Source organism: Pseudorasbora parva, chromosome 19 (assembly GCF_024679245.1).
Source record: "Pseudorasbora parva isolate DD20220531a chromosome 19, ASM2467924v1, whole genome shotgun sequence".
Taxonomy (NCBI): Eukaryota; Metazoa; Chordata; class Actinopteri; order Cypriniformes; family Gobionidae; genus Pseudorasbora; species Pseudorasbora parva.
In genome coordinates this window covers 29547734-29573619 of record NC_090190.1, presented here as the reverse complement: position 1 = coordinate 29573619, position 25886 = coordinate 29547734, and the positions used below count along the sequence as shown (strand labels likewise).

General features: G+C 42.1%; 1 protein-coding gene across 3 annotated transcripts; it reads left to right on the top strand.

The window, feature by feature from the left end:
- Positions 1-326: 326 nt before the first annotated feature.
- On the top strand, positions 327-25239 carry ngly1 (N-glycanase 1). 3 transcript variants are annotated; one of them, XM_067426122.1, is made up of 12 exons: positions 539-781; positions 928-1109; positions 1368-1482; positions 1621-1869; positions 4539-4701; positions 6040-6259; positions 7488-7609; positions 21982-22238; positions 22602-22778; positions 23244-23432; positions 24317-24494; positions 24649-25239. In XM_067426122.1, exons 2-12 carry the CDS (start codon positions 1009-1011, stop codon positions 24822-24824), a joined length of 1947 nt encoding a protein of 648 aa, XP_067282223.1. In that variant the 5' UTR covers positions 539-781; positions 928-1008; the 3' UTR covers positions 24825-25239. The 3 variants fall into 3 exon arrangements, with proteins under 3 accessions (XP_067282225.1, XP_067282223.1, XP_067282226.1); XM_067426124.1 differs by lacking the exons at positions 539-781; positions 928-1109 and adding an exon at positions 327-406; XM_067426125.1 differs by lacking the exon at positions 928-1109 and having other exon boundaries at positions 540-781.
- The last annotated feature ends 647 nt before the right edge of the window (positions 25240-25886 follow it).

The window sequence follows — 25886 nt, the reverse complement described above, 5'->3', positions numbered from 1 at the left end:
TATATATTTTACATTTATTTATATATATATTTTTTTTTTTATGGTAATATATTATTCAATAATAATGATAATAATAATAATAATAATAATAATAATAATAATAATAATAATAATAATAATATATTCAATCCTGTTAAATGGATATTAGCTTGTGTTTTGATGTAAAATGATCATTTCAAACACAATGTACCAAAAGTAAATAAATAAAAAATAAATAAATAGTAAATTAGTAAATATTAGTAAAAAATCAATTGAAAAATTTAAAAAAAAAAATGATCGCACAAGAACTTTTAAAAGACTTTTATCATGCCATCATTACTGAAGTCGCTCTGGGATCTCCTGTCCATCTATGATTGCCAGCAGAAGATTCACTTGTGCCAAAACGTGCACTAGGAATATGTTTAAAGTAATTAGATTATTTTATATTCATATAAAAAATTAAACAACGATTCAACATATTAGATAATATTTCTTCTAGAAAATATCTACCAGGCGCATAAAGGACAGCTATGAATTCGCAACTTTGGTTGCCAAGCCAGCGGTTTTCCTGCAGGTTTAGGATGCTTAAGTTAATTTAAGTTAACTGTTAGCGCGGGTAGCATTTATTTCTTCGCGGGTAAAGGTGTGAAATATTGCGCAAATTATATGTGACTGAAATGTTTGTATTGAAATATTTTATACTCTAACGATGTTTAGTGCTAACGTTAGATGCTAGGTTTTCGAAGGAGGCTGGTGGGGCGCCTCTGAGCTGTGTTTATTATTATCACTACGATATAACTTGGTGGGTTTCAATTTGCACAACAGTGACTGTAAAATGTGTATTTTTTTGTAGGAATGTGTTACTTTGAGTTTGCATATTTGGGACATGGACATTAGGCTAGTTTTGGACTATTTTTGATTGGCCACTGGGCTTGTTTTGTTACGTAGACCTGGCAACCCTGCAGTAGAATTCGACTACGTCTCTCTTACGGATGTACTTACTGTAATTGTACAAGTTGAAAGTTAAACATGTCTGGGTCTCAAGGAGTTACTGCTTTGTGCGAAAATCCTACCGAGGTGTTCTTGGATGTTTCTAAATTGCTAATTACATACGCGGACAACATTCTTAGGTAAGTGAAGAGTCTCGGAGACCATTCAGAGTGCCGGTTGGAATGTTATGCCTGATCACAGCTAGGATGACCGTCTTCTGTATGTTGTCCATAGGCATCTTTCCAACTATGTTTTTTTTTTTTTTTTTAAATCCTTATTCTACATCAATTTATCAATCAAAAAAATATCGTATGCGACCGTTAAGCTACACATTATTTATATACAAATATTTTTCTTCTTCTGTGTTTAGTTTTATCCTGTGCATGTGTGTTTTGTAGGAACCCAGGTGAGGATAAATACAGATCAATCCGTATTGGAAACCCAACATTCTCCACCAAGCTTCTGCCTGTAAAAGGAGCAGTTGAATGTCTCTTTGAGATGGGATTTGAGGAGGTAGGATGGATATATATATATATATATATATATATATATATATATATATATATATATATATATATATATATAATGCAAATATAGCTACCTTTATGGTTTCAAAGCATCATCACATTAGATTTGCTTTGTCTCCGTTAGGCTGAAACTCACTTGGTGTTTCCGAAGTCGGCTTCTGTGGAGAGGCTGAGGCAGGTGCGGGAGACAATTGCCACTGAGAGAGACCAGAGGCTTGGTGCGAGCAAAGCTGCATCCCACCCACAAAGTGCCAGAGTTACTCCAAATCCAAATCCTGCTCCACCACCACCACCACCACCCTCCTCTTCTTCTGCGGGCCCTGCGTCTGCCCCCGCGGCCCCTACTCCTGCACCAGCTGCTATACCTTACACTGTGAGTTTATTTTTGTACTACTTCTAAAACTTCTACTTCTTAGTTTTCGTTTTATAGGGTTTAGAGTCCTATTTGCATGTTTTATTTTAAAGGTGCCCTAAAATGAAAAATTGAATTAACCTGGCCATAGTGAAATAATAAGAGTTCAGTACATGGACATCACATGCTGTGAGTCTCAAACACCATTGCCTCCTATTTCTTATGTAAATCTCGTAAATCAAAAACTCAACAGAAAAAAAAGTGCTTCTCAACATAAACCCAACCATGACGTAAGCAATGGGGATCATTTATATGCACGCCCCCAACATTTGCATCTGTCCAAACAAGCCGAATCTACTGATGGTAAACAAGACACTCGAAGATAGCAAAAACGGCTCTCATGACACATAGTTAAAGTTAGGGGTGGGCGGTATCTCGATATTTAAAAAATATATTTTTTAAACTCGATATGGACTTTGACATATCGTATATGTATAGATATATTGTTTATATATAATTCTGATTCCGCCACTTTGCCCGTTTGCCTTCTCTGTGCTGTGCTCGCGCGCCTCCTGCCTCGTTGCTTTTGTTCCCCCTCCCCTCGCGTGTTGTCTCACTGAACACAGCGGTGTTCGCAACCAATTTAGGATTATTTATCATGTTGACAAGCGTGTGCGTTGTTCAAGACTTAGTTTAGAGACCACGGTTTTCCTTCTAACACAACTGCTTGCTAAAATTCATAAAGAAATATTATTGTTCATCATAGCTCAAATCGCAAGTTTCACCCACAGTCAGGTGATTGACACTATTGGTGCGAGACGCACTCTCAGTCGCAATCATGTCAGTTTATGATTTGTGTGTAACTGATAGCATGGTTTTCGGTTAAAATGTCAAAATAGTCCCATATTATTTGAAAACATTTAAAAAGTATTGCAATATCATCATTATTATTATTTTGTCAGCTTTATCACAGGATTATAATGAATAGGTCTATTCATGTTTTAACCAAGAGGGAAAAACGCGACATCCCTTGTGTCCTATGAGACACAGTGCTCTTCTGTAAGTTGTACTGTATCATAAAGCCTACCTTCTGACGTGCATATTTCTGTGACTGGAAAAGAAGGGCAACTCACCTCATGTGTAGCCTACATGATCCGCATGATGAGGTGCTCAGTCACGCTTTAGCAAAGAGCGCGACATCTAGCCTACTGTTTGAATTTTGATACAAATTTAACAGGAAGTGGTTTTATGACAATCAGTTTATTTATATCTCAGTCATGCCCTCATCTTTCTGTAAAATGCTTACTGTTTACTTTAACTGTAAAAAAAGGGAGTCTTTTGAAAGCATGTAATGAATGAAAAGAAGGCTATATATATTATTTATTTTATTTCACAGTTAAATTATTATTATTTATTTAATCAGGGAGTTTTTTTTTTTATGTCAAAAGCACTTTGTTCCGACATGAACTGACTACCTCTTTGCACTTCAATAAAAAAAAAGACTATGATATTTGGCATATTTGTTTTTGCTGTTTTTAGGGGGTTATTTTTCCTGTTAAGATATCGAGATATATTTTTTGCTCCATATCGCCCAGCCCTAGTTGAGGTTTATTATAATCGGATACCACAACAAATCATTCGTTTTTTCGGCCAATTTCAAGCAAGCTTCACTCAGCGTATTAAACTGTAGATAGTGGCAACTATATTCCTGCAAGGAGTAAGTAATTTATCCACTTATTGACTAGCTGTTTAAACAAGTTCTGATTAAATTGAAAGTTTCTTAGAGAGACTGCATTGTCTAGATGACGCAAGATGCGAGTACAGTAACAATAGGATACTCCAAGTACCATACAAAAGTAAATAGTGTGTCTAATGACAAAGGTTAATAATATTTTGTATTACAAAATACAACCGTGGATACTTTGCTTTTTTTCGTTCACGCGATCCTTCTAGCAAACGTCACCTTTTTCACCATATAAGTTAAAACGATAGTCTGTGGAGATTGATAAAATGCAGCTTACTTGTTTATTGGTGTTTTCAGATCACCTGTGCGCGAGAGAGCTCACGTGCATATGGTTGCCAGATTGGACATGTTTAGGTAAAACACTGGATAGTATAAGAGTTCTTTTCACAGAAAAGCTCTGTTTGGGGGATTTAATTACTGAACTCTGGCAACCGCACAAATGCGAGCTCTTTCTCGTGCGCGGATGATCGCATTTTATCAATTTCCGTTTGAGATGTTTTGCTTAAAGTGCCATTTTATCCCGGTCTGTGTTGTGTCAGGACGGTCAGGACTCACGAGCCGCTTCACTGAACTGCTCTGAGCTGTGAGCTGCGGAAATAAGCCAATCAGAACAGAGCTCAACATTAATATTCATGACCCTTCCAAATAAGGCAAAAACAGAGCATTACATCCTAGGCACAATTTATAGGGTTGTAAATGGACCTGGAAAACTGTATCTGGACATTTTTTTGCCTTAAAATAAACCACATACCCTCTATGTAGATATCAGAGAACAATTTAACATATTGTTTCAAATCATTCTAGGGCACCTTTAAGAATGATATCATTACTTTCTGCACTAGCCAATAAAACAATAATGTGGAAAACCATATGAAAAGTAATTGGTTTGAAGACTTGCATTTTTACAATAATTTCACCTTTCTCTCTTTGTTTTCTTGTGTATTAGTCGAGTAGCGTGACGTTCTTCAGGACTATACAGTCAAACTTCCAACATGTGATGATATACGAGAACCCTGAACTGCAGCAAAAGGCGCTGAGCTGCATACCTCATGAACTGCTCAGGTCCAGGGCTAAAGAACGCCTGAAACAAGCAAAGGATGCAGATCCAGGTTGGTAAGACATGATGTCACAACTCAGAATTAACGCATATACCATCTAAAACTTTATTAATTTACTTTTCATGACGTTGGCTCAACTTTGCTTTTTTAAACCGGAAGAGTGAAATGGCCCCCCAAAATATTTATGTATACGTATCTGTTAACATCTCAAAAATGTTTTTTAGGCTTTCATGACCCTTTAAAGGGTTAGCTAACCCCAGAAAGAAAATTCTGTCATTTAATTACTCATCCTCATGCCATTCCAAACCTTTATTTTTTATTTTTATCAACCTTCCAATTTTTGATGAAATCTGAGAGGTTTCTAAACCATCCATTGGCACCAACGTCATTGCAACTTTCAAGGCCCAGAAAGGTGGTAAAGACATCATTAAAATAGTCCATGTGACTCCAGTGGTTCAACCTTACTTTTATGAAGCCCTTCTCTTCAACATCATTCTCCTACGCTATTCACTAAAACCAGTACAGCGCTTTTGGGTTCTGCATCAGAATGTCGACTCCGTATTGGCCAGCTCCTGCGTCTGCATCACATGTGTCGTGTTCACGTGAATGGCATCAGCCAATGTTGAGGCGGCGTTCTGACGTAGAACCTGGAAGTGCTGTACTGGTTTAACCATGTCAATAGCATAGGAGACTGGCACAGACGAGAAGAGATTGTTGAATGAAGTTGTTAATTTGGGGTGGTTTCGCACACAAAAAGCATTCTTGTCGTTTCATAACAATAATAAATAAGATAGAAATAAAAAGATGATATACTTTATTGTCCCTGAAGAGAAATTTGTTTTGGACTTTTTACAAAGGCAACCTCTCATGAAAAATATACTCATTTACATCTGACAGGTACATATACAGTAGGCACATTAACACCTTTCATTAGCAGTTTTTACACACACAAAAAAAAACATTATTAATTACAACTCCCATTTTGCACATCCACATCCTGGATAATATACATATTATAGAATTACATAATGCACAGCCCCCCATTAGCCTACAGATCGCATAACTGACATATTGCACCCAATACAAATTGCATGGATGACATAATCCACATAATCTAAGCATCACATGATGACATAGTGAACAGTCCATGTTACATTATTACAGTAATTAATAAAATTATTTTCATTCTTGGGTGAACTAACCCTTTAACATCTCAAAAATGTGTTTTGGGGTTTCATGACCCTTCAAACTTGATTAATATTTTTTCCTCATTTAAAAGTTATGCAAAGAAGACATTTTGAACAACATATTTAAACAGATTTATACTTGGATGACTCCAGTCCAGATTATCAGAAGCTGACTAATGTTTGTGTTGGTTTCCACTCTCAGCATGGAGTCTAGGAGAGGAGGACATGTTAGTTCTAGACCTGTTGCAGTGGTTCAAAGGGGACTTCTTTTCCTGGGTTGACAGTCTGCCATGTAGCCGGTGTGGAGGTAAAACCCAGCCCTCTGGAGCCCTCCCCCCCTCAAATGATGACCTACGCTGGGATGCAGGCCGTGTAGAGAACCACTTCTGTCACACCTGCCAACTCTCCACTAGATTCCCAAGGTGCATCTGCTTTTTCATTCTTAATTGGACGTTGTGCTGTTAATGATGTTGGGTCAGACCACAAGAGGTGTGATCAACGGGCATCGACCCATCGCTTCTCTATACGTCATCGTGTTAACCCCGCCAATACTGCGACAGGCAGATAAGCTAGTCTGTGATTGGTTCCTGCAAAAGTGTAACAAAAGCAGTATAAATTAATGTAGAGGTTTCCAGACTGAACTGCAGGGTGAAATCAAATCGCCGGAAGATCAGGCTGTGTTTACCCAGTCTACAAGCCTAGAAATCTAGACGCACCCTAGCAGCAGCAAATCTAGTATTGTCTAGCAACTCTCAATACACATCTGAGCTGTAAAAACCAAACTCTGGTCAGGCCAATCACATGGTGTATAGTCAGTGGGCTGGGCTTAACATAATGACGGCAGAGTTGCACTTACGTGCTTCTAGTAAACACAGAAGCTGGCGAACGGCGGCCTTTCGAATAAGCTTTGACCGCGACTCTGGAAGACATGGAGTTAAGCTTTTCTCTGAGAAAAGAACAAAGAACGGCACTGAAGTCATTCTTAAAAAGGGAAGATGTGTTCAGAGTTTTGCCGACCGGATACAGTGAAATTTATGCATTATGTGAGGCACAGACGAACAGTTTGACCTAAAATGATCACAATTGAAACTGGGGACATAAATACTCCTACATCTCGGATGCCCATGAGGTAAGCTAAAACATATCAAAATTTAATTTCAAAGTAAACTATCCCTTTAATCTGTCAGATTCAGATTATTTTATTTAATGCCATGTGAGCATTCAAAGCTATTTTCATGGCAAAAATTCAACTACAACAATACAAATATCATATAAATACAATAAAAAACAAAACAGCAAGTCATATTATACAAGATTTTTTAAATTAACATATGATAAAAAATCCAAAACCTTTTCAGGCATAATCTCATTAAATACCTTTAATCTGTCAACTAGCTCCGCTTCACGTTGCTCTAGTTGGTTGTAGCGCTATCCAATTATGTGCAGAGGGAGTTTGAAAGACAACCGTTTATCCGCCCCTCGGATTGAGCCCTGTCAATGGTGAGTTTCCAGACCCATCTTGATGTGGGTCTGGCTTGTCAGGCTACCAGTCTACCTCTCCACCACACTTTTATGGTGTTTTGGAATGGAGAAGAGTGTGCTGCAATTTATGTCATAACTGCAAATTCACTTTACTTTTCCCTTCTGCAGATACAATAACCCCGAGAAGCTTCTGGAGACCAGGAGAGGGCGCTGTGGGGAATGGGCCAACTGTTTCACTCTGCTCTGTCGAGCCTTAGGCCTTGAGGCCAGATATATATGGGACAGCACAGGTAGAAATCTTTCAGCATTAAGGCACCAAAACTGTACCAGCAAAGGGGGGGCCTTTTCTCTCTTTTGGCCAAAAAGACATCCCTAGTGTAAATATGTGCTGCATGCATTCCTCTCAAAAACAAAATAAGCACATAACAAAAAGTGACAGTGACAAAGAAAACGTACTCGGTTACTTTCGTAACCTCGGTTCCCTGAGAGAGAGGAACGAGTATTACGTATGGGAAAACTCCTTTTCTCGAGAATATGAAGCAAAACTTTAATAAAGGTATCCATGTAAAGCGCAGTGCCGCTGAACGGCCATAGCTCAGCGCGAGGAGCGCTCTGATTGGCCGGGCCACGGCAACTGCATGAACCTATGGTGAGGCGGCTGAGAGGAACGAGCCAATGGGGGGCGTTCCAGAAGCCCGCCGAAAAAAGGTGCTTATATTTGCATACAGGAGGCTATATAAAGCCCTGATTTCGCCATAGGTGTCAGGTTTTTAGATCGACTGAAGCGATACCTGAGAAGCATAAACACGGCACGGAACGTAATACTCGTTCCTCTCTCTCAGGGAACCGAGGTTACGAAAGTAACCGAGTACGTTCCCTTTCGAGAGAGGTTCCTCGTATTACGTATGGGAACACAATGTAAAGCGCCGTGTGTGCTGACTGACCCAGTATACCCAAGCACATGTAAATAACCCCCGAGACACCGAAGAGGCGGCTATAAGGGGGGATGAAGAACCGGAAGAGTCGGTTCATTTGAACGGCTGATCGGACATAGTCGGATCTTATGATAAATGAAAGTGCTTAAGGACTGATGTGTACAGGCCAAAACTAAAGGCAATCTGTTTACCAGGGTCAAGATAGAGCCTAAATGGAGAGAAGCCCTGCTTGTAGAGCTGGAACCTCCAATTTATAGAATCTGATAAAAGTGGACGGAGAGGCCCAGCCTGCCGCCGCACAGATATCTTCCAAAGAAATGCCACACGACCAAGCCCAAGATGAGGCCATGCCTCTAGTGGAGTGGGCTTTAACGCCTATAGGGCAAGTCAGGTTTTTAGACTCATATGCCAGCGAGATAGCGTCCACTATCCAGTGTGAGAGTCTTTGCTTCGTGACAGCACAACCTTTAGTGCGGCCGCCGAAGCAGACAAACAGCTGGTCCGACTGCCTGAAGGGGGAGGAGCGCTCCAGATACAGTCTCAGAGCTCTGACCGGGCAGAGCAGATTCGCGTCCTGTTCACCCTGAGATACGGGTAAAGGAAGCAGAGTAATAACCTGTGCTCTAAAAGGGGTAGAAAGCACTTTGGGTATAAAACCATGTCTCGGTTTAAGAACAACTTTGGAGTTGTTGGGCCCGAACTCGAGACAGGACGGACTCACTGAGAGTGCGTGTAAGTCACTCACACGTTTAACCGAGGCCAGAGCCAGCAGAAACGCAGTTTTGAATGATAAAAGCTTTATGGTCGCGGTCTGGAGAGGCTCGAAGGGGGGACCCTTCATAGCGTCTAGAACCACCGCGAGGTCCCAAATAGGGACCGAAGGGGGGCGAGGGGGGTTCAATCTCCTGGCCCCTTTAAGAAAACGTACAATGAGCTCACTTTTCCCTAGTGAATGTCCCGCGACCTGAGCGTGGTTAGCTGCTATGGCGGCGACATAAACTTTGAGCGTGGAGGGGGAACGACCCGCGTCCAGTAGCTCTTGGAGAAAAGCGAGCACTTCTGTTATTTCGCATGAGCGTGCGTCGATATTTCGGACGGCACACCAGTTAGAAAACACTGACCACTTCAGAGTATAGAGCCGCCTCGTCGAGGGGGCTCTAGCTTCCGCTATAGTGTTCATAACTCTGTCAGAGAGGTTTTCCGATACCAGTTGATGGGCCATACGTGGAGGGCCCATAGTTCGGGACTGGGATGCCAGATCCCCCCCTTCGCCTGCGTGAGGAGGTCTTTCCTCAGCGGAATGGGCCATGGGGCTGTGTCTGACAGCTGGATCAGATCGGAGAACCACGTTCGGTTCCTCCAGAGCGGGGCTATTAAAAGCACCGCGGATGCTGTCTCCCTGATTTTCTTGATGGTTTGTGGTAGCATCGCGATCGGGGGGAAAGCATACAGCGGGAGACTGGGCCAGACATGGGCCAGGGCATCCCTGCGTTTGGAGAAAAATATTGGGCAGTGAGTGTTGTCTTCTGAGGCGAAGAGATCCACTTTCGCTCTGCCGAAGGTGTTCCAAATTAAGAGAACCGTTTGCGGGTGAAGAGACCATTCCCCTGGGGGAATGTGGACTGTGGACTGTGCCCATAAGCACGCCCCTCCGATACCACTCTGTCCTCGTCCAAGGAGCCAAAGTTTTGACAACGCTGTGGCTCACTTTGACGGGAAAACGGCCCCATTTCCATGCATAAGGAGGGACATGGGCGCGTAGCCAACGCTGGAGGGGACGCATGTGTAGCAGTCCCAGCCTGAGCACTGACGATGCCGAGGCCATAAGGCCGAGCATTCTCTGAAAGTGTTTCAGGGGAACGCGAGTTCCGGCTTTGAATGAAGTCGCCATGTTCTGGACGGATAGCGCGCGCTGTGACGTCAGCCGCGCGTTCATGAGTCTCGAGTCTAGAACAAAGCCCAGAAAAGATATCTTTTGAGTGGGTGACATCGAGCTCTTGGCGATATTGATCCTGAGACCCAAACAGTCTAAATGGTTGAGGAGCCAGGATCTGTGTGTTAGTAGTTCTGCTCGAGACTGGGCTATCACTAGCCAGTCGTCGAGGTAGTTGAGCACCCGCATCCCTTTCAGCCTGAGCGGGGCTAATGCCGCGTCCATACATTTCGTAAACGTGCGGGGCGCCAGGGATAAGCCGAATGGCAGGACCGTGTACTGATAAGCCTGCCCCTCGAAGGCGAATCTCAAGAATGGCCTGTGGTGGGGGGCTACCTGCACATGAAAGTACGCATCTTTCAGATCTATCGTGAAAAACCAGTCCCCAGGGCGAATGTGCGCGAGGATCTGTTTCACCGTTAGCATTTTGAACGAGCGAGTCATTAGAGCTTTGTTCAAATGCCTTAGATCTAGGATGGGCCTGAGCTCTCCGTCCTTCTTCGGAACGAGAAAGTATCGGCTGTAGAAGCCCGACTCGCTTTTGGAAGGGGGAACGGGCTCCACCGCTCCCTTCTTTACCAGTTTCAAAATCTCGGTGCGAAGCACGTGACTGACGCTGCTTCTCACCGAGGTCTCGACCACGGCGCGAAAGCGCGGGGGCCTGCGAACGAACTGTAGCGAGTAGCCCCTTTTTACTATGTTCATAACCCAATTTGATACCCCGGGCATGGCTTGCCAGGCCTGAGCCCGACACGATAGCGGCTGGAGCCGGCGCGGATAAGGGTCGCCTACTAGAGGGAACTCGGTAGCGCTGCCATTTTGTGCTTGAGACATAGAGGGGGTAGTGCTTATGTGTGGCGGCGTGCACTGTGGAGTGGGCGCCGGGACATTTATAGCATGGGTGGGAGGGGTGAATGAGTGTAGGAGTGCAGACTGATGTGTGGGCACATTTACTACAGAGAAAAAGCTCTTTTTGAGATTTATTTGGGTCGCCGTGATAACGGCGTTTGTGTGCAGGCGAGTGCGTTTGACAACGGGCTCGTTGGCTGCTAAACTGAGGTCGGCAGTCACCTGGGTGCAGGGAACTGGGAGACCGGGAGGGAGAGATGGGGGTCCGGCCGAGGCGAGACCTGACCATCTCCTTTTTATCCCTGCGGCTAGGACGGCTTCGGAGGCTCGGGGTTCAACACAATCCTGGGTCGAGGTCCCCGGCGTTCAGGCCGACTGCTGCGGTTCGCGGAGTGGGAACGTTGGCGCGGTCCAGAAGAGGAGCGAGGCCGGGAAGGTGGCTCTGCCGGCTTAGCGGGTTGAGAAGGCGGGGGTCTACCTCGAGAGCGTCCCTGGCCTGAAGACGAGCTGGAGCGCTTAGGCAGGAAATGCCTCATAGCCTGCGAAGCCTTCTGCGCTTCAGTGAAGCGCTCCGCGAAACCCACGACTGACGGGCCGAAGAGACCGGTAGTGGAGATGGGGGCGTCCAAAAAGGAGGCTTTGTCCGCGTCCTTCATCTCGGTCAAATTCAGCCAAAGGTGCCTCTCTAAGACCGTCAGGTTAGCCATATTTTTCCCGATGGCTTGTGCAGTGGCTTTAGTGGCGCGAAGGGCCAAGTCCGTCGCACTGCGGAGGTCCTTCAAAACATCGGAGTCGGGGACAGACTCATCCAAGGAGCGGAGAAGTCTGGCCTGGAACACCTGAAGGACAGCCATGGTGTGAAGGGCCGCGGAAGCCTGGCCAGCGGAGGCATATGCCCGGCCAGCGAGAGCAGAAGTGGTGCGGCAGGGCTTGGACGGGTGCTGAGCCCTGGACTGCCATCCTCTGGAGGAGGAGGGCGGGCAGAGGTGCGCGGCGACAGCCTCCTCGAGGGGTGGAAGAGACTCATAGCCTTTTTCCTTAGCGCCGTCGACAACGGAGAGCGCTGGGGAAAAAGCGGATCTGGCGCGAGCAGAGTAGGGCGACTTCCACGACTTCGTAAGCTCGTCGTGTACCTCAGGGAAGAAAGGCGCGGGCTTCTGAGGAGAAGAGAGGCGGCGGCTTTCCAGGAACCACTCGTCCAGTCTGCTGCGCGTTGGCTCATCGGGCTGGGACCACTCGAGCCCGAGGTCTTCCACGGCCCTGGAGAGCACGCGGATGAGTTCCGCGTCGACGTTAGATTTGGCGCTCGTGGCGGTCTGCATCGAAGCGGGGGGCTCCGAGACAGAAGCTGACCACTCGCTACCAGAAGCGGCTGTGGAGAGGCTGTCCTCATCATCCTCTGGCGACGGGCCACCGAAGGAAACCGAACAGGCCGCTGCATGAGAGGGACGCTGTTCCTCCTGGGTGAAGGTGACCGGCGATGGCGAGGCACGCGGGGAGTCATCCGGCGTGCAGTCGCCAGACCGTTCCGGCAGCCTCTGGTCGCGGCGTTTCTTGCGGCGCGGCCCAGCGGCAGGAGGAGGGACCTGGTCGAAGGTGGCGAGGCGAGCCCGAAGGGTCTGCAGCGCCATCTCATCGCACTCGGGGCAGCCGCCCTGAGAGAGTGCGAGCTGCACGTGGTCCCGTCCAAGGCATGCCACGCAGATGACGTGACGGTCGCCGCCAAGGAGAGGAGCTCTGCAAGAGCCGCAGGAAATGCGAGGCATTTGAAACAACGCCCCGCGCTCTTTTAGGAGAAGAGAGTATAAAAGGATACGATCGCCGGATGGCGTAGCTGGAACGGCAGAGAAGGCGGAGAGGGAGTCCGTCGTCCTCAGCTGCAGGTTCCGCTGGTGCCTTTTCGACGGCGGTTGCTTCTTCCGGAGGTCAGCGAAGGTATCGCTGAAGGAGATAAAATCTGACACCTATGGCGAAATCAGGGCTTTATATAGCCTCCTGTATGCAAATATAAGCACCTTTTTTCGGCGGGCTTCTGGAACGCCCCCCGCCTCACCATAGGTTCATGCAGTTGCCGTGGCCCGGCCAATCAGAGCGCTCCTCGCGCTGAGCTATGGCCGTTCAGCGGCACTGCGCTTTACATGGATACCTTTATTAAAGTTTTGCTTCATATTCTCGAGAAAAGGAGTTTTCCCATACGTAATACGAGGAACCTCTCTCGAAAGGGAACCGCAGTTAAGAAAGCATCTTATCTTTTTGCACCAGTTCTGCAGTTCACTCCAGTCAAGTCACATTTATTTATATAGCACTGTACAACAGATTACAACAGACTTTAAAGCAAGCAGCTTTCAGTATTAAACATGAATGAAAAAAATGTCAGTGTCAATTTTAATTAGAATTACAACTTTATAGTTCAACAGTTTGTACCTACCAAGCATGCCCCACAAGGCATGAAAAGTGAAGCCAAAGTGTCTCGATTGCCCCCAGGTGGTTGGTTCCAGATTAGGTCATAAACCCCACCCTCTCCATGTAATGTAATTAGAGTTGTTCTGATTCCGATACTAGTATCGGAAATATTAGTACTTGAAAAATACTCGATCCGATACCATAATTCTTAAACAAGATCTAACTAGGGCTGGGCGATATGGCCCCAAAAAATGATCACGATATAATTTTCCATATCAGTCGATATCGATAAATATCACGATAAATGTAAAATTTGTATTTTACATTTATTTGTAAAATTTGTACATTTTAAAGTTTAAAGGCATATTTTTGCTCCTGAGTGAAAGATGTAGAAAACAGACAGTTAACTGTGGTTTTAAACTATCCTTTATTGTCAAAACATGACAAACAGTTCCCAACAGGAGAACATTTATTAAAACTGAGGTAGATTTATTTATTAAAATATTAATTGTGGTAAGCATTTTTTTTACTCTACACAATTATGATAGCGATGTGCAAGACCGATTTTTTTTTAGTGATTATAGTTTGGTAACGTTAGCTTGCAAGTCACCCACTACAACTAACAAGGTAATAAGCCTGCTGTGCTTGAATGTAGTTTATAGATTTACGGCTGTGTTGGGCTCAATGTTATATGGAAGAACTTCGAAGAAGCACGATAATAAATTTCGCGTGGTGAACCTATGATACGCAGCCCATGCATGTCGCTCTTTTTTTATGTCGGATGGGATCGCCAAAATATCTCCAAAGTAGGGATGTCAACGATTAATCGATGATCGATTAATTGTCGATAAGACATTTGATCGATAAGGCTTATCGATCATCGATTAAGAAGGGTCATGCGCGTGCGTGAGGAAACGGGAGGAAAAATGATGCGAGCGTGCCCGAGTTCTATTTGGGACCATTTTACAGCTGGAGTTACACCTTCATCATGACTGCAAGCTTGCATGTGCATTCGCAGCCTTTTGTTTTGTGCAAATGTAAGTTGTAATATTGTGTTTATTTTGTGCAGGCCTATCTTTAGCTGATTTATCTCATAAGGATGCATTTGGTTAATAATTAACGTTAGAGGCGAGCGGTAAAGCGTGGCGGTGATCAGCTTCAGCTCCAACAGCAATGCACAGCTAATAATGACTATGATTGGGACTGTCATATTACACAACATTAATGAGAACACTATTGTAATAAAACGTTGTGATTGTTAATTATTTGGGTTTATTTGCCGTGTGTTTCATTGCGTTGATCCAGGAAGAGCGCGTGCACAACATGAGTCACGTATTCTGACTCGCGCATGTAACTTAGTTCAAGTTCACTTGTGCATTCGCATCAGATTGTGCTGAAGTAATTTGTAATATTACATTTATTTTGTGACGTTATATATGTGATCAATCATATAGGATGCGTTTCTTTCAGCGAAATAAAACGCACTAGCAAATGGCTTCAGTCAGTAATGGCTACCGGTTTTCATTCAGTGCTTCAGCTTTAGCGCATGCAGAGCAATGCATAATAACGATGATTGGGACAGTCATATTCTATAACAGAAATGAGAACACTATTTTAATAAATGGTTGTAAAGTCATTGGGTTTAGGTGCCGTGTTCAGAGCGTTGTTCCTAGAGCGCGTGAACACCACGCGTCTCCCATTCTGAATATGAATATCAGCAACTCAATTCAAGTTCACTTGTCCATTCGCATCATTTTGTGAAGATATATAATTTGTAATATTTTGTTAACTTTATATAAATCTGATTAATCTCATATAGGAAGCTTTTTGTTGAGTTAAATAACGTGCTAGCAAAGTTTCAGTGTAACTTACCAGTGTTAATTCAGCGCATCGGCTTCAGCTCGCGCTGTTCAAACAGCAACGCACAACTAATAATAACTATCATTGGGACTGTCTGTCACATTACATAACATTAATGAAAACAATATTTTAATAAATCGTTTTGAATTAACTGGGTTTAGGTGACGTTTCAGCACGTTGCTCTTGCAAGTGCGTCCACAAATTCTGAATAACAGATCAGGCGGCGTTCGTGTTGTATTACATGTTATATTTGGTTATTAAATAAGTAATTAAATTAAATTATAAATAACATCGACTAATTTTACAATCCCATAGCCCTTTGTTTAGATAAAAAAAAAATCCTCATTCATTTGGTGAAGAACATGGCGTTTTGAGCAGCTTTGCACATAGTCCTACTGTCATGCTGTCGCCTATAAGCCACTGCTGTAGACGCATATTTCAGTATTATGGTTAACGATTAATCGATTAATTGATCGTTAATTTAAACGACGATCGATCATGGGAATTTGTGAAAATTGACATCCCTACTCCAAAGCGAACTTGTCAACGATGTCTTTGTCCTCCGAGCTGGTCGTGAGCGCTGAATTTTCTTCACTATTGCTCATTTTTCTCGCTCCACTTCACTCCGATCCTCCAAGCCTGTCAGACACTGACTGTAAACAACAGCGTGTGCAGCACCCAGAAGCCCAGTCTGCAATACGCATGCGCAGCTTTACGCATAGCGTGTAAGCATTATATCGAGAATTTATCGAACTGTTCTTATCGTTTTATCGAGGAAAATTATATCGTGATAATTATCATTATCGTTTTATTGCCCAGCCCTAGATCTAATGTTAGTTATTGTGACGACTGCTAGCTTTGCCTAACTGCTGCACAGTTCTTCACTACTCAGAATGCATTGTAAACACAGGAAGTTGTGCTGTGTTGCTACACGCAACTACTGTTAGAGCAGCGAAGAAGAAATGAAAAGGCGTTAAAAGTATGTCCGCTGTTTAGCAGTTGTTCTGACTGGATATTCTGTACTGAAAATGTGATGATACCAGTGTTTCTGTAGTAAGTAACGGCACACTGCAACTATATTCGGTACCCGCAGCTGCGTTTAGTCGCTTCCGTGTTTGCTAAGCACAGGGCTCTAAACTGTAGTTGAATATATAAATATATATATATATATATATATATATATATATATATATATATATACTAGTCTCTGTAAATATTAAACTGCAGAATACTTAATGCGAGGCGCGCATGATGAGGACAGGAACGTATGGAAGTAAAACTGTGCCACTGGATTTTGAATTCTAATTTTTAGCACTGAATTTTTTTACATCGAATTTTTAACACTGAATTTTATTTTGCATCTAAATCAGACTTTGAATTTTAAAAGCCATCGAATTTCTAGCTCTGTTTTTTTTTTTGCCTATGACATTTTTTCAATGTTTTAAAAAAATTCAGTGTAAAAAGAAATTCAACGTCTCAAAAAATTCAGTGTAAAAAAATTCAACGTCTCAAAAGATTCAGTGTTAAAAAATTCAACGTCTCAAAAGATTCAGTGTAAAATAATTCAACGTCTCAAAAAATTCAGTGTAAAAATATTCAGAGTCAACATCCGGGTAACCAAGGAGAAGCAATCGATCCCTGTATCAAATCATCCAACATCCAGCCAATCATTTACGCTCCATTGGTCATGTGACGCTAAAACAGGAAGGCGGGCCGGGGAAGCTCACTTCAGGTGAGCTCCAGAGCTCAGCAGCATGGCTCAGAACACACACGATGGCGCTTCAGTGAGTTTACTCATGACCAATGGAGCGTAAATGATTGGCTGGATGTTGGATGATTTGATACAGGGATCGATTGCTTCTCCTTGGTTACCCGGATGTTGACTCTGAATATTTTTACACTGAATTTTTTGAGACGTTGAATTATTTTACACTGAATCTTTTGAGACGTTGAATTTTTTAACACTGAATCTTTTGAGACGTTGAATTTTTTTACACTGAATTTTTTGAGACGTTGAATTTCTTTTTACACTGAATTTTTTTAAAACATTGAAAAAATGTCATAGGCAAAAAAAAAAACAGAGCTAGAAATTCGATGGCTTTTAAAATTCAAAGTCTGATTTAGATGCAAAATAAAATTCAGTGTTAAAAATTCGATGTAACAAAATTCAGTGCTAAAAATTAGAATTCAAAATCCAGTGGCACAGTTTTACTTCCATAGGAACGAACGTATAAACCGGCACTTCATGAGAGTTTACCGTTTCATTTGAGAAAACTGTCATATCATGAGCATAGACACTCAAAGGTCTTCGCGGCAACCCGTCAAAATAAAAGTTTGGTTTAACCTGAAGAAAGTGACAGAATATATTAGGTTACTGTTGTAGCGTACAGTAGATTTAGCGTCTCTATGTAATAATAATACGTCTTTAATATAAATAATTATGCCTAGAATAGATGATTCCTTTTTTTCACTTGTTTTTGTGTAGAGATTATTTTCTGATTAATATTACATTTTTTTTATACAATATTGTAAAACTAAAATACCTTTTTCAGTTTTTAGTGTTAGATTTGTGTTTGCATTTGAAGTTCTTTTTTGCTTAAGAAAAATAAATAATATTACTGTCAAATGCATGTCAGATAATAAAATACTGTAATCAATACAGTAGTTTACTGTCTGTATTTGTTCATGGTTTATTCGGGGTAAGCCTGAAACACACCATAAAATAATTCTAGCAGTTCATACAGGGCAATACAGCTGTACACAGATACACACCCAGGTATCGGATCAGTACTCAGTATCAGCCGATACCCTGAGCCCAGGTATCGGAAGGGAACATCTCTAAATGTAATAGGTCATGGGACAAACTAAACAATCATGTTACACTTCAAATAATTTTTTTGCCAAAGAGGGTTTGTCATTTTTGTCAGTTTTTAGCACACTGATGTAAGTTCAAGTGTTAATTTTTTTAATAAGTTTGGTTTTGGTTAGTTATTTAAAGGGATACTTCACCGCTTTTTCATATTAAACTGTTTTTACTGCGCCGAGTCGAGTGCTATTCCGCCATACATTATAGTTCTCCTTTTTAATCCGCTTAGAAAAGCGCCACGTTTTATTTTGTGTCACCATACCATGTTCAACTATTCGTGTAACTGTATTTAAATAGGGAAAACGTGGAGGAGTTTGATCGCTCTGTTTGGTACCATAGTGAATGAACTGGGCTTAGTGGGCTAAGCTAAATGCTATCAGATCGTCACCGTGCGTCAGAGTGATTAAGTGCACGCACTGAGACGAGAGAGGTATGCATCAACTCGTCTTAGTTAAAGGGTTAGTTCACCCAAAAATGAAAATGATCTCATTTATTACTTACCCTCATGTCGTTGGACACCCGTAAGACCTCCGTTCATCTTCGGAACACAAAAGAAAATATTTTAGTTGAAAGCTAATGGCTGAGAAAGGCTTCAGATAGGCCTTCATTGACATTCAGTACATTTATCACTCACTCGACCCATAGAGGCACTAAAAACGTCGTTACAAAGTCCATCTCACCGCAGTGGCTGTACAGTTGTTACCAAACGACGAGAAGTTTTTTGTGCACAAAAAAAAAAATCTAAATAACTACTTTATCCACTAAGTTATTGTCTTCCACGGCGTATGCCTCGGACATGAACTCACAAAGCACCACGACACATGCGCGAGAATATGACGCAGTCCGCCATTCAGACACCTGACCCAGAAGCAAGGACGTTTTTTTTACAAGCAGAGGAAGGGAAGACGCGCCTTATCTAAGCTGTTGAATTCTACTCTGATCGTGCTTTACATCATTCATAAATATGTCAGCTGATTACTACGAAGAGGAGGATTTGCATTTTTTGTTCATCCGTGCTTATTTGAACCGGAGTATACAGATAATGAACTAGACGTGATGGAAGCGGCTGCAACACAAACACAGCCACTAGCTAACGTTACTGTAAGGGTGTACTCACACTAGCCAGTTTGAACCGTGCCCGAGTGCGTTTGACTACCAAAGCGCGGTTCGTTTGACTAGTGTGAGTGCTCGGAACCGTGCCCGGGCTCGGCTTGATTAGCCGGCCCTGGCCCGCTTGGAAGAGGTGGGCCAGAGCACGGATCAGTTGGACTCGGGCGCGGTTCACATGCAGTGTGAGCGCTAACCGTGCTGGAGTCCGTAATAAAAGCTGCAAAGTCCTTGCTGCACTTCAGCTGGTACCTTGAAAACCTCGATAAACCTCGATAAAATCTCGATAATACGAGCAGCACGATTACGTGAACATTTTCGCGCCACTAAGGCGACACATCTGTTTAACAACAGGCTGTGAGAGGGCTGTGGACCACCATGGACCAAACGACACAAAATTATCCACAAAGAAAACAGAGCGATGGACTCCATTGTGTTCAGAGAGTGCCGCTCTTCCTGCTTATCCCAAAACCGGACCAAAAATACAGTACCCGGAACCAACATGGGCCCGTCTATTATTTGATAGATGGAACCGAACCCGGCGGGAGGACACAGACCCGCCTGGACCCGATTGTCTCATATTACACAATAAACTGCTGTTAACAAGTTAATAAATAAGCTGCGGAAAATAACTTCGTCTCAGCCTACATAACGATATATCCATTGTCTCCCTTCCTTGTACCTGATTGTGACGTATTACAATATTCCTCTGTAATTGTTCCAAGAATGCTTAATTCACTCATCATTTCAGCTGTAAAAGTCAACTTTATTTCACAGGACGGATTTATGCGTTAACTCGCATAATAACTTTGACTGTTTGCCCTTTTGAACTAGTAACTATTGCTCGTTCAGTTCCATTATTTATTTGCCATAATCTCTCTGAGCCGAGTCTGACTAGCAGAACTTTAAGATTAAACAAGATGGTTCATATTATTTTTAAAGTCATTAGTCACTGCTGAAGCTCGGGTTGCCATAGAAACATGACGCACTTGAGACTGCCCTCGCGCGAATATGAGCTTTTCTACGCAATTTGTGCATCACAGAAAAAATTTGTGACAGTTCACCTGAGATCTTGTTGCTGATTTGAAATATATTTTTGAGTACATTACCACGCGCATGCATTAAATTTGCCCGCTTTCTAAACGGCTGAGAGAGCTCGAGCGAAAGAGAGAGAGAGAGAGAGAGGAAATGCACACTTTAGCCGCCCTATTTTGACCACTAAGCCAAGAAAGCACGATCAGTGTATAATTCAACAGCTTAGATAAGGCGCGTCTTCCCTTCCTCTGCTTGTAAACAAACTTCCTCGCTTCTGGGTCAGGTGTCCGAACGGCGGACTGCGTCATATTCTCGCGCATGCGTCGTGGTGCTTCGTGGGTTCACGTCCGAGGCATACGCGGAAGACTATAATTTAGTGGATAAAGTAGTTATTTAGATTTTTTTTTTTTTGCGCACAAAAAACATTCTCGTCGCTTAGTAACATAAGGCAGGAGACAAACTGCAAGCGTGGCGTTTCTGCTGCGTGTCAGCCGCGGGGCGGCTGCCTGGCGTTTTCTCTGTCTTTGCACACCAGAAGCGTGTCTGACGCGGCGCTGCTGCTGCTGGGAAGCCCATATACTTCATGTTAAATATAAATATATTGCCTATTGATACAGCAAAGACAACGTCGGCAGTAGCCTATTGACCATACAAATATATGGTATTGACGGCAAAATAGGCTACAGAATATTTCGTTCTGTATTGACAGGTTTAATATTTCAAAATCGATAATTATGTTGTTTTTTATTATTACAAGTAGGCCTATATCTGCATTTATGTTAACCTACAGACTTTCAAACATGAAAATGCCATTTATTATGTATTTGTGTCAAAATGGCAAATAAACATCTTTTCCTATGCTATTTTGCCTAGAAACGCTTCCAACACGCTCGCGTGTCACGTGAAAAATAGGCGTCTCTTCTATTTGAAGCATGCACGCGTTTTCCGCGCGGCTGACGCAGGCAGTATGCAAGCGCTAACCGGTTAACATGGGAGCCGAAATAAAAACGGACACGCCACTCAGCCGAGACGCTCACGACACGCTTGCAGTGTGTCCCCGGCCTAACTGTACAGCCACTGCGGTGAGATGGACTTTGTAACGACGTTTTTAGTGCCTCTATGGGTCGAGTGAGTAATAAATGTACTGAATGTCAATGAAGGTCTTACGGGTGTCCAATGACATGAGGGTGAGTAATTAATGAGATGATTTTCATTTTTGGGTGAACAAACCCTTTAAGGGAATAACAGTTTAATATGAAAAAGCGGTGGCGTAGCCGGCAAGAGTTAGCTCAGAAGGGTATTGAGAGTTGCTAGACAACACTCGCGGGCTGATTAAATTTGCTGCCGCTAGGGTGCGTCTAGATTTCTAGGCTAGGTGAAGGCACATTGTCCATATTTTTTTACGGTCTATTGTACATCTATTACATAATCGCAACGGACCAATGATAGTTCAAAGGTGTTTACCAGCCAGCGCTAACTTTTCCTGGAACTTTGCTTTGGCAAGCTATTTCGAAGTCCTGAAGCGAACTCCAAATGAACTTTGTTTTGACTTGATTTGTTTGAAATGGCGTCACATCAATTAATTTTTCGATTTCGCTTGAAGTATATCGGGGCCTTTACTTTACCATAATTATATAATTTGGAAATAGAAACTAAGTTTTGTCCTGCTTTCAGATCACGTGTGGACGGAGGTGTATTCTCAGTCACAGCATCGCTGGCTACACTGTGACCCTTGCGAGAACACGTGCGATAAACCCCTCCTGTATGAAGTCGGCTGGGGGAAGAAACTCTCCTACATCCTGGCGTTCTCGAAGGACCAGGTTGTGGATGTGACGTGGAGGTACTCCTGTAAACACCCAGAGGTCCTTTCCAGACGCACACAGGTTCAGGAGACATGGCTGCTTCATACGATTAACAAACTCAACACTACAGTAAGTTTCTCATTTTCATGCCTTCATCCAAATAGAGTGGTGCAGATATGATATCACTTTGTAGGAAAAACATGGAAGCGAGTTAGCATTTTAACACTTCCGGTTCCCTCGTTCTGAAGTAAATAGATTTTGGTTAAATGGTAAAAATAAGGTTTGTGGTGAACATGAGCTCAAGACACTTTCACATTTTATTCTACAATATAAAATATATCAGTATTACCCCACACGTGATTTTTTTTTAAAGGCGGTTGCTAACAAGTGTAAATGGGACTACAGAGGCTAAATACACTCTATACAGCTCCTTTCATCATTGCCTTGAAGAAATGTTTCTGATTGTCATTGTACACCATTCTATACTTGTAGAGGCAGCAGTCTCTAGATGAAGAGAGGAAGAAACAGCTGTTGCAGAGACTGTTGGTGGAGCTGGTAGAGTTTATTTCTCCCAAGACCCCTGCATCTGGAGAGCTGGGTGGTCGTGTCTCAGGATCTCTGGGTTGGAGGGCAGCCCGAGGGGAGACTGGTACAAGCAACTCTAAAGGGGTGAGATGCACAACTATAACCCAGTGGTTCATTACTGGTTATGACTGTGGAGTGTAAATTAAGTTTCATAAATTAATAAACACAAACACACACACACACACACACGTCTGGTGCGCTATCTTTCTGGGGACTCGCCATAGACGTTATGGTTTTTATAATGTACAAACCATATATTCTATCCCCTACACTACCCCTACCCCTAAACCTACCCATCACATGAAACTTTTTGCATTTTTAAATTTTCAAAATAACTCATTTTGTATGATTTATAATCTGTTGTACCCATGGGGGCCTCAATTTAGGTCCCCACAGTGACACGAGTCCCCATGAGTCAGTGTACATTCAGGTTGAAGTCCCCACCTGGCTAGAAAAACATACACACACACACACACACAAGCACGCACACACAGTAAAATACCTTATTGTTAAAGTTACCTCATTTTGTTTATGCATGTTTACTCCCAGAATGCACAGGAATGCGTCTTCATTCCTTCTGAATCTGAGAAGCAAAACAAGTTATTTCACATTTGCTACAACGTGCCCAAAGACTGTTACTTCAGACTGAGCAATGGCCAAGAGACTATCCCAGGATGGCAGAGAGGTGCTTGGAGGACAGAAAATATGTTCCGGAAAGAGGAGCATGACTGGCAGATGGTGTGTTTCTTTCAAAATTATTCTTTCTTTTTAAAATTATATTCATTTTTTTGAATATAAAGGGAAAAGTAATTTCTTTATTTAACCAATATTAGTGATATATCTATTTTTCTATCTAAATGTACTCATTTGATGTTACATTTTATTTCTTCATTGTTTAATGATTTCTATTTGTTTATATATTTATTTTTAATATTGTTTAATATCAAACCTGGTGGTATCATTTAGTTTAATTGTATACTCTTATTTTTCATAAATTAAAAAACATTTGCAAAGTAGTATAGATTTATTATTATACATTACCATTCCAAAGTTAGATTTTGGTACTGTTGAGTCATTTATGCTTGCTCAACAGGACAGCTTTTTTTCAACCAAAAAAAGTAGTTTAGTAAAACTCTTAACACTGTGAAATTTTATTGCAATTTAAAGGATCTGTTTGGTGCTCAACTAACATTTCTTCTTCGTCTTCTTCTTCTTAATACTATTATTATTATTATTATTAGTATAGTAGAAAAATGGTTTTGCTGCTTAATGTGGAAACCATGATGTATTTTTTTAGGACTCTTTGATGAATAGAATTTTAAAAACATAATTTTTGTAACATTATAAATGTCTTTTACTGTCTTTTTATCAATTGAATGCATCCTTGCTGAATAAAAGTATTAATTCATTCCTTTCGAGAAATAAAAAATCGTAATGACCCCAGACTTTTGAACAGTAGTGTATGGGCCATAACATTAAAATAATGCTCCACTTCTCATACCAGAATTACAGTATCGGTGCATTCCTGCTTGTAGGCCTTTCTATTATATTAGCAATTGTTCTACAGAACACATGTACTTGGGTTTAATGCTGATCTTTCTGTGCTGGTTCTCTGATTGTAGGTGTATTTGGCACGAACCGAGGGCTCTCCCTTTGGAAGGATAAGCTGGAAATTTAACTGCGCTCCAGTAGGGATGAAGATCAAGTCCGCTTCTGTCCGAGCCTCCAGCCAGACCTTCCATTCAGGCAGCGTGCGTTGGAGTTTGCGTTCCTCCGAGACCACCATAGAGTTCCCTGGAGGTATCAGTCTCCTGCTTGATGCATCAGCTTTGTGCTTTGTGCATTAGGTTGAATCACAGTTCTCTACTTCAGCAGCTTAAATAGTTTTTAAACGTAACATGATTGCCACCAATTAAGCTTGATTATAATATCAGTAATTGGTTTGTTTTCACAGATGGTGAACTGCACTCCTCTTCAAGTCTGTCTGGAGGCAAAGAGCTGATCGTGGAGGCAGAGCTCACAGGAGGAGAGGGTGAAGTGTCATGGCAACATGCTCAGCTCTTCAGACAGAGTTTAAAAGACACGGAGAAAATTTTATTTGAAATGTTGGTTGAAATGGAAGAGTCTTGATGAGAGATAAGCATGTGTAAGTACACATTGGAAGTATAAAGAAATGTTTTATCAAAGGTAAGAAAAGTTTAGGTTACTTTTAAATGCAACCCACTAATTAAGGCACTAGTGTGTTTTCTTTTAAAGCCCTGCATAAAGTCTTATCTGCATGTCTTCTTACTGTACGCCAATTTGTGGCAGCTCTCTTTTATTGGTTGTCTACTAGCCAGAATATTTTACTGTGAATGACTCTGATAGCTAGTCAGTTCTGCTAAAATGTAACTATTTTATTGTAATATGTCAAGTAAATGTGATTTTAGATGTGACCAAATTTGGAAATGTATAATTTGTCATTATTCTTACACAAAACATTTTTTTTTACTTTCAGGCATTACTGTTTTACATTTTAAAACAGAATGTACATCTGCCTTTTAAGTACTTCTGTCCATAAGTGTAATGATATGACCTTATATCATACATTAAATTATTTCATTCTTCAGTTGTGTGTAAACACTTTATAACACTATAAGGCTGCTTAATAATAGTAGACATTGATATGTTTTTTTTCTTCTTAGGGTGCGTTCACACACACTTTAAGTTCAGTTCATTTGGTCCGAAACAAAAATCTAAGACAAAATATATAGTCCTGGGCTGCGTTTCCCAAAAGCATCGTAAGCTTAAGTTGATCATAGAGACCAATGGCAATTTTTGGGAAACGCAGCCCTGGTCCGCTTAGCGTCCTCAAAACCGTACTTTCCAGAAATCTCTCTTTAGTTTAATGCTGTTGTTGTGGCAGCCATTTTGCACTCATTTAATTTTGTTTAGGAATGTTCAAAAAGTTAGTTTAATTCATTCAGCTAGTTAATTAATAGTCACTTTGTTTGCAACATTTTAACAATTGTTCCAAACGGAATCCATCATGGCAGCGCTCATTGTTTGCTCAGGAAAATGGGGGTTAAAGGGTTACTTCAGCGATTAGCGTATGGCTTTGTATCAGTAGAAATCCTGGAGTATATTCAAATGATTGTGCTTTCCCCCCTCATATCCCTCTGAGACGAGATTTATGCATTTTATTTCTGGAAA

Bases quoted from the DNA above. Each gene is read 5' to 3' on its own strand.
- ngly1 (XM_067426122.1), top strand. From the start codon at position 1,009: ATGTCTGGGTCTCAAGGAGTTACTGCTTTGTGCGAAAATCCTACCGAG. The intron at 1,483-1,620 runs GTAGGATGGATA...TGTCTCCGTTAG, and splicing joins TTGAGATGGGATTTGAGGAG to GCTGAAACTCACTTGGTGTT. The intron at 23,433-24,316 runs GTGTGTTTCTTT...CTCTGATTGTAG, and splicing joins AGGAGCATGACTGGCAGATG to GTGTATTTGGCACGAACCGA.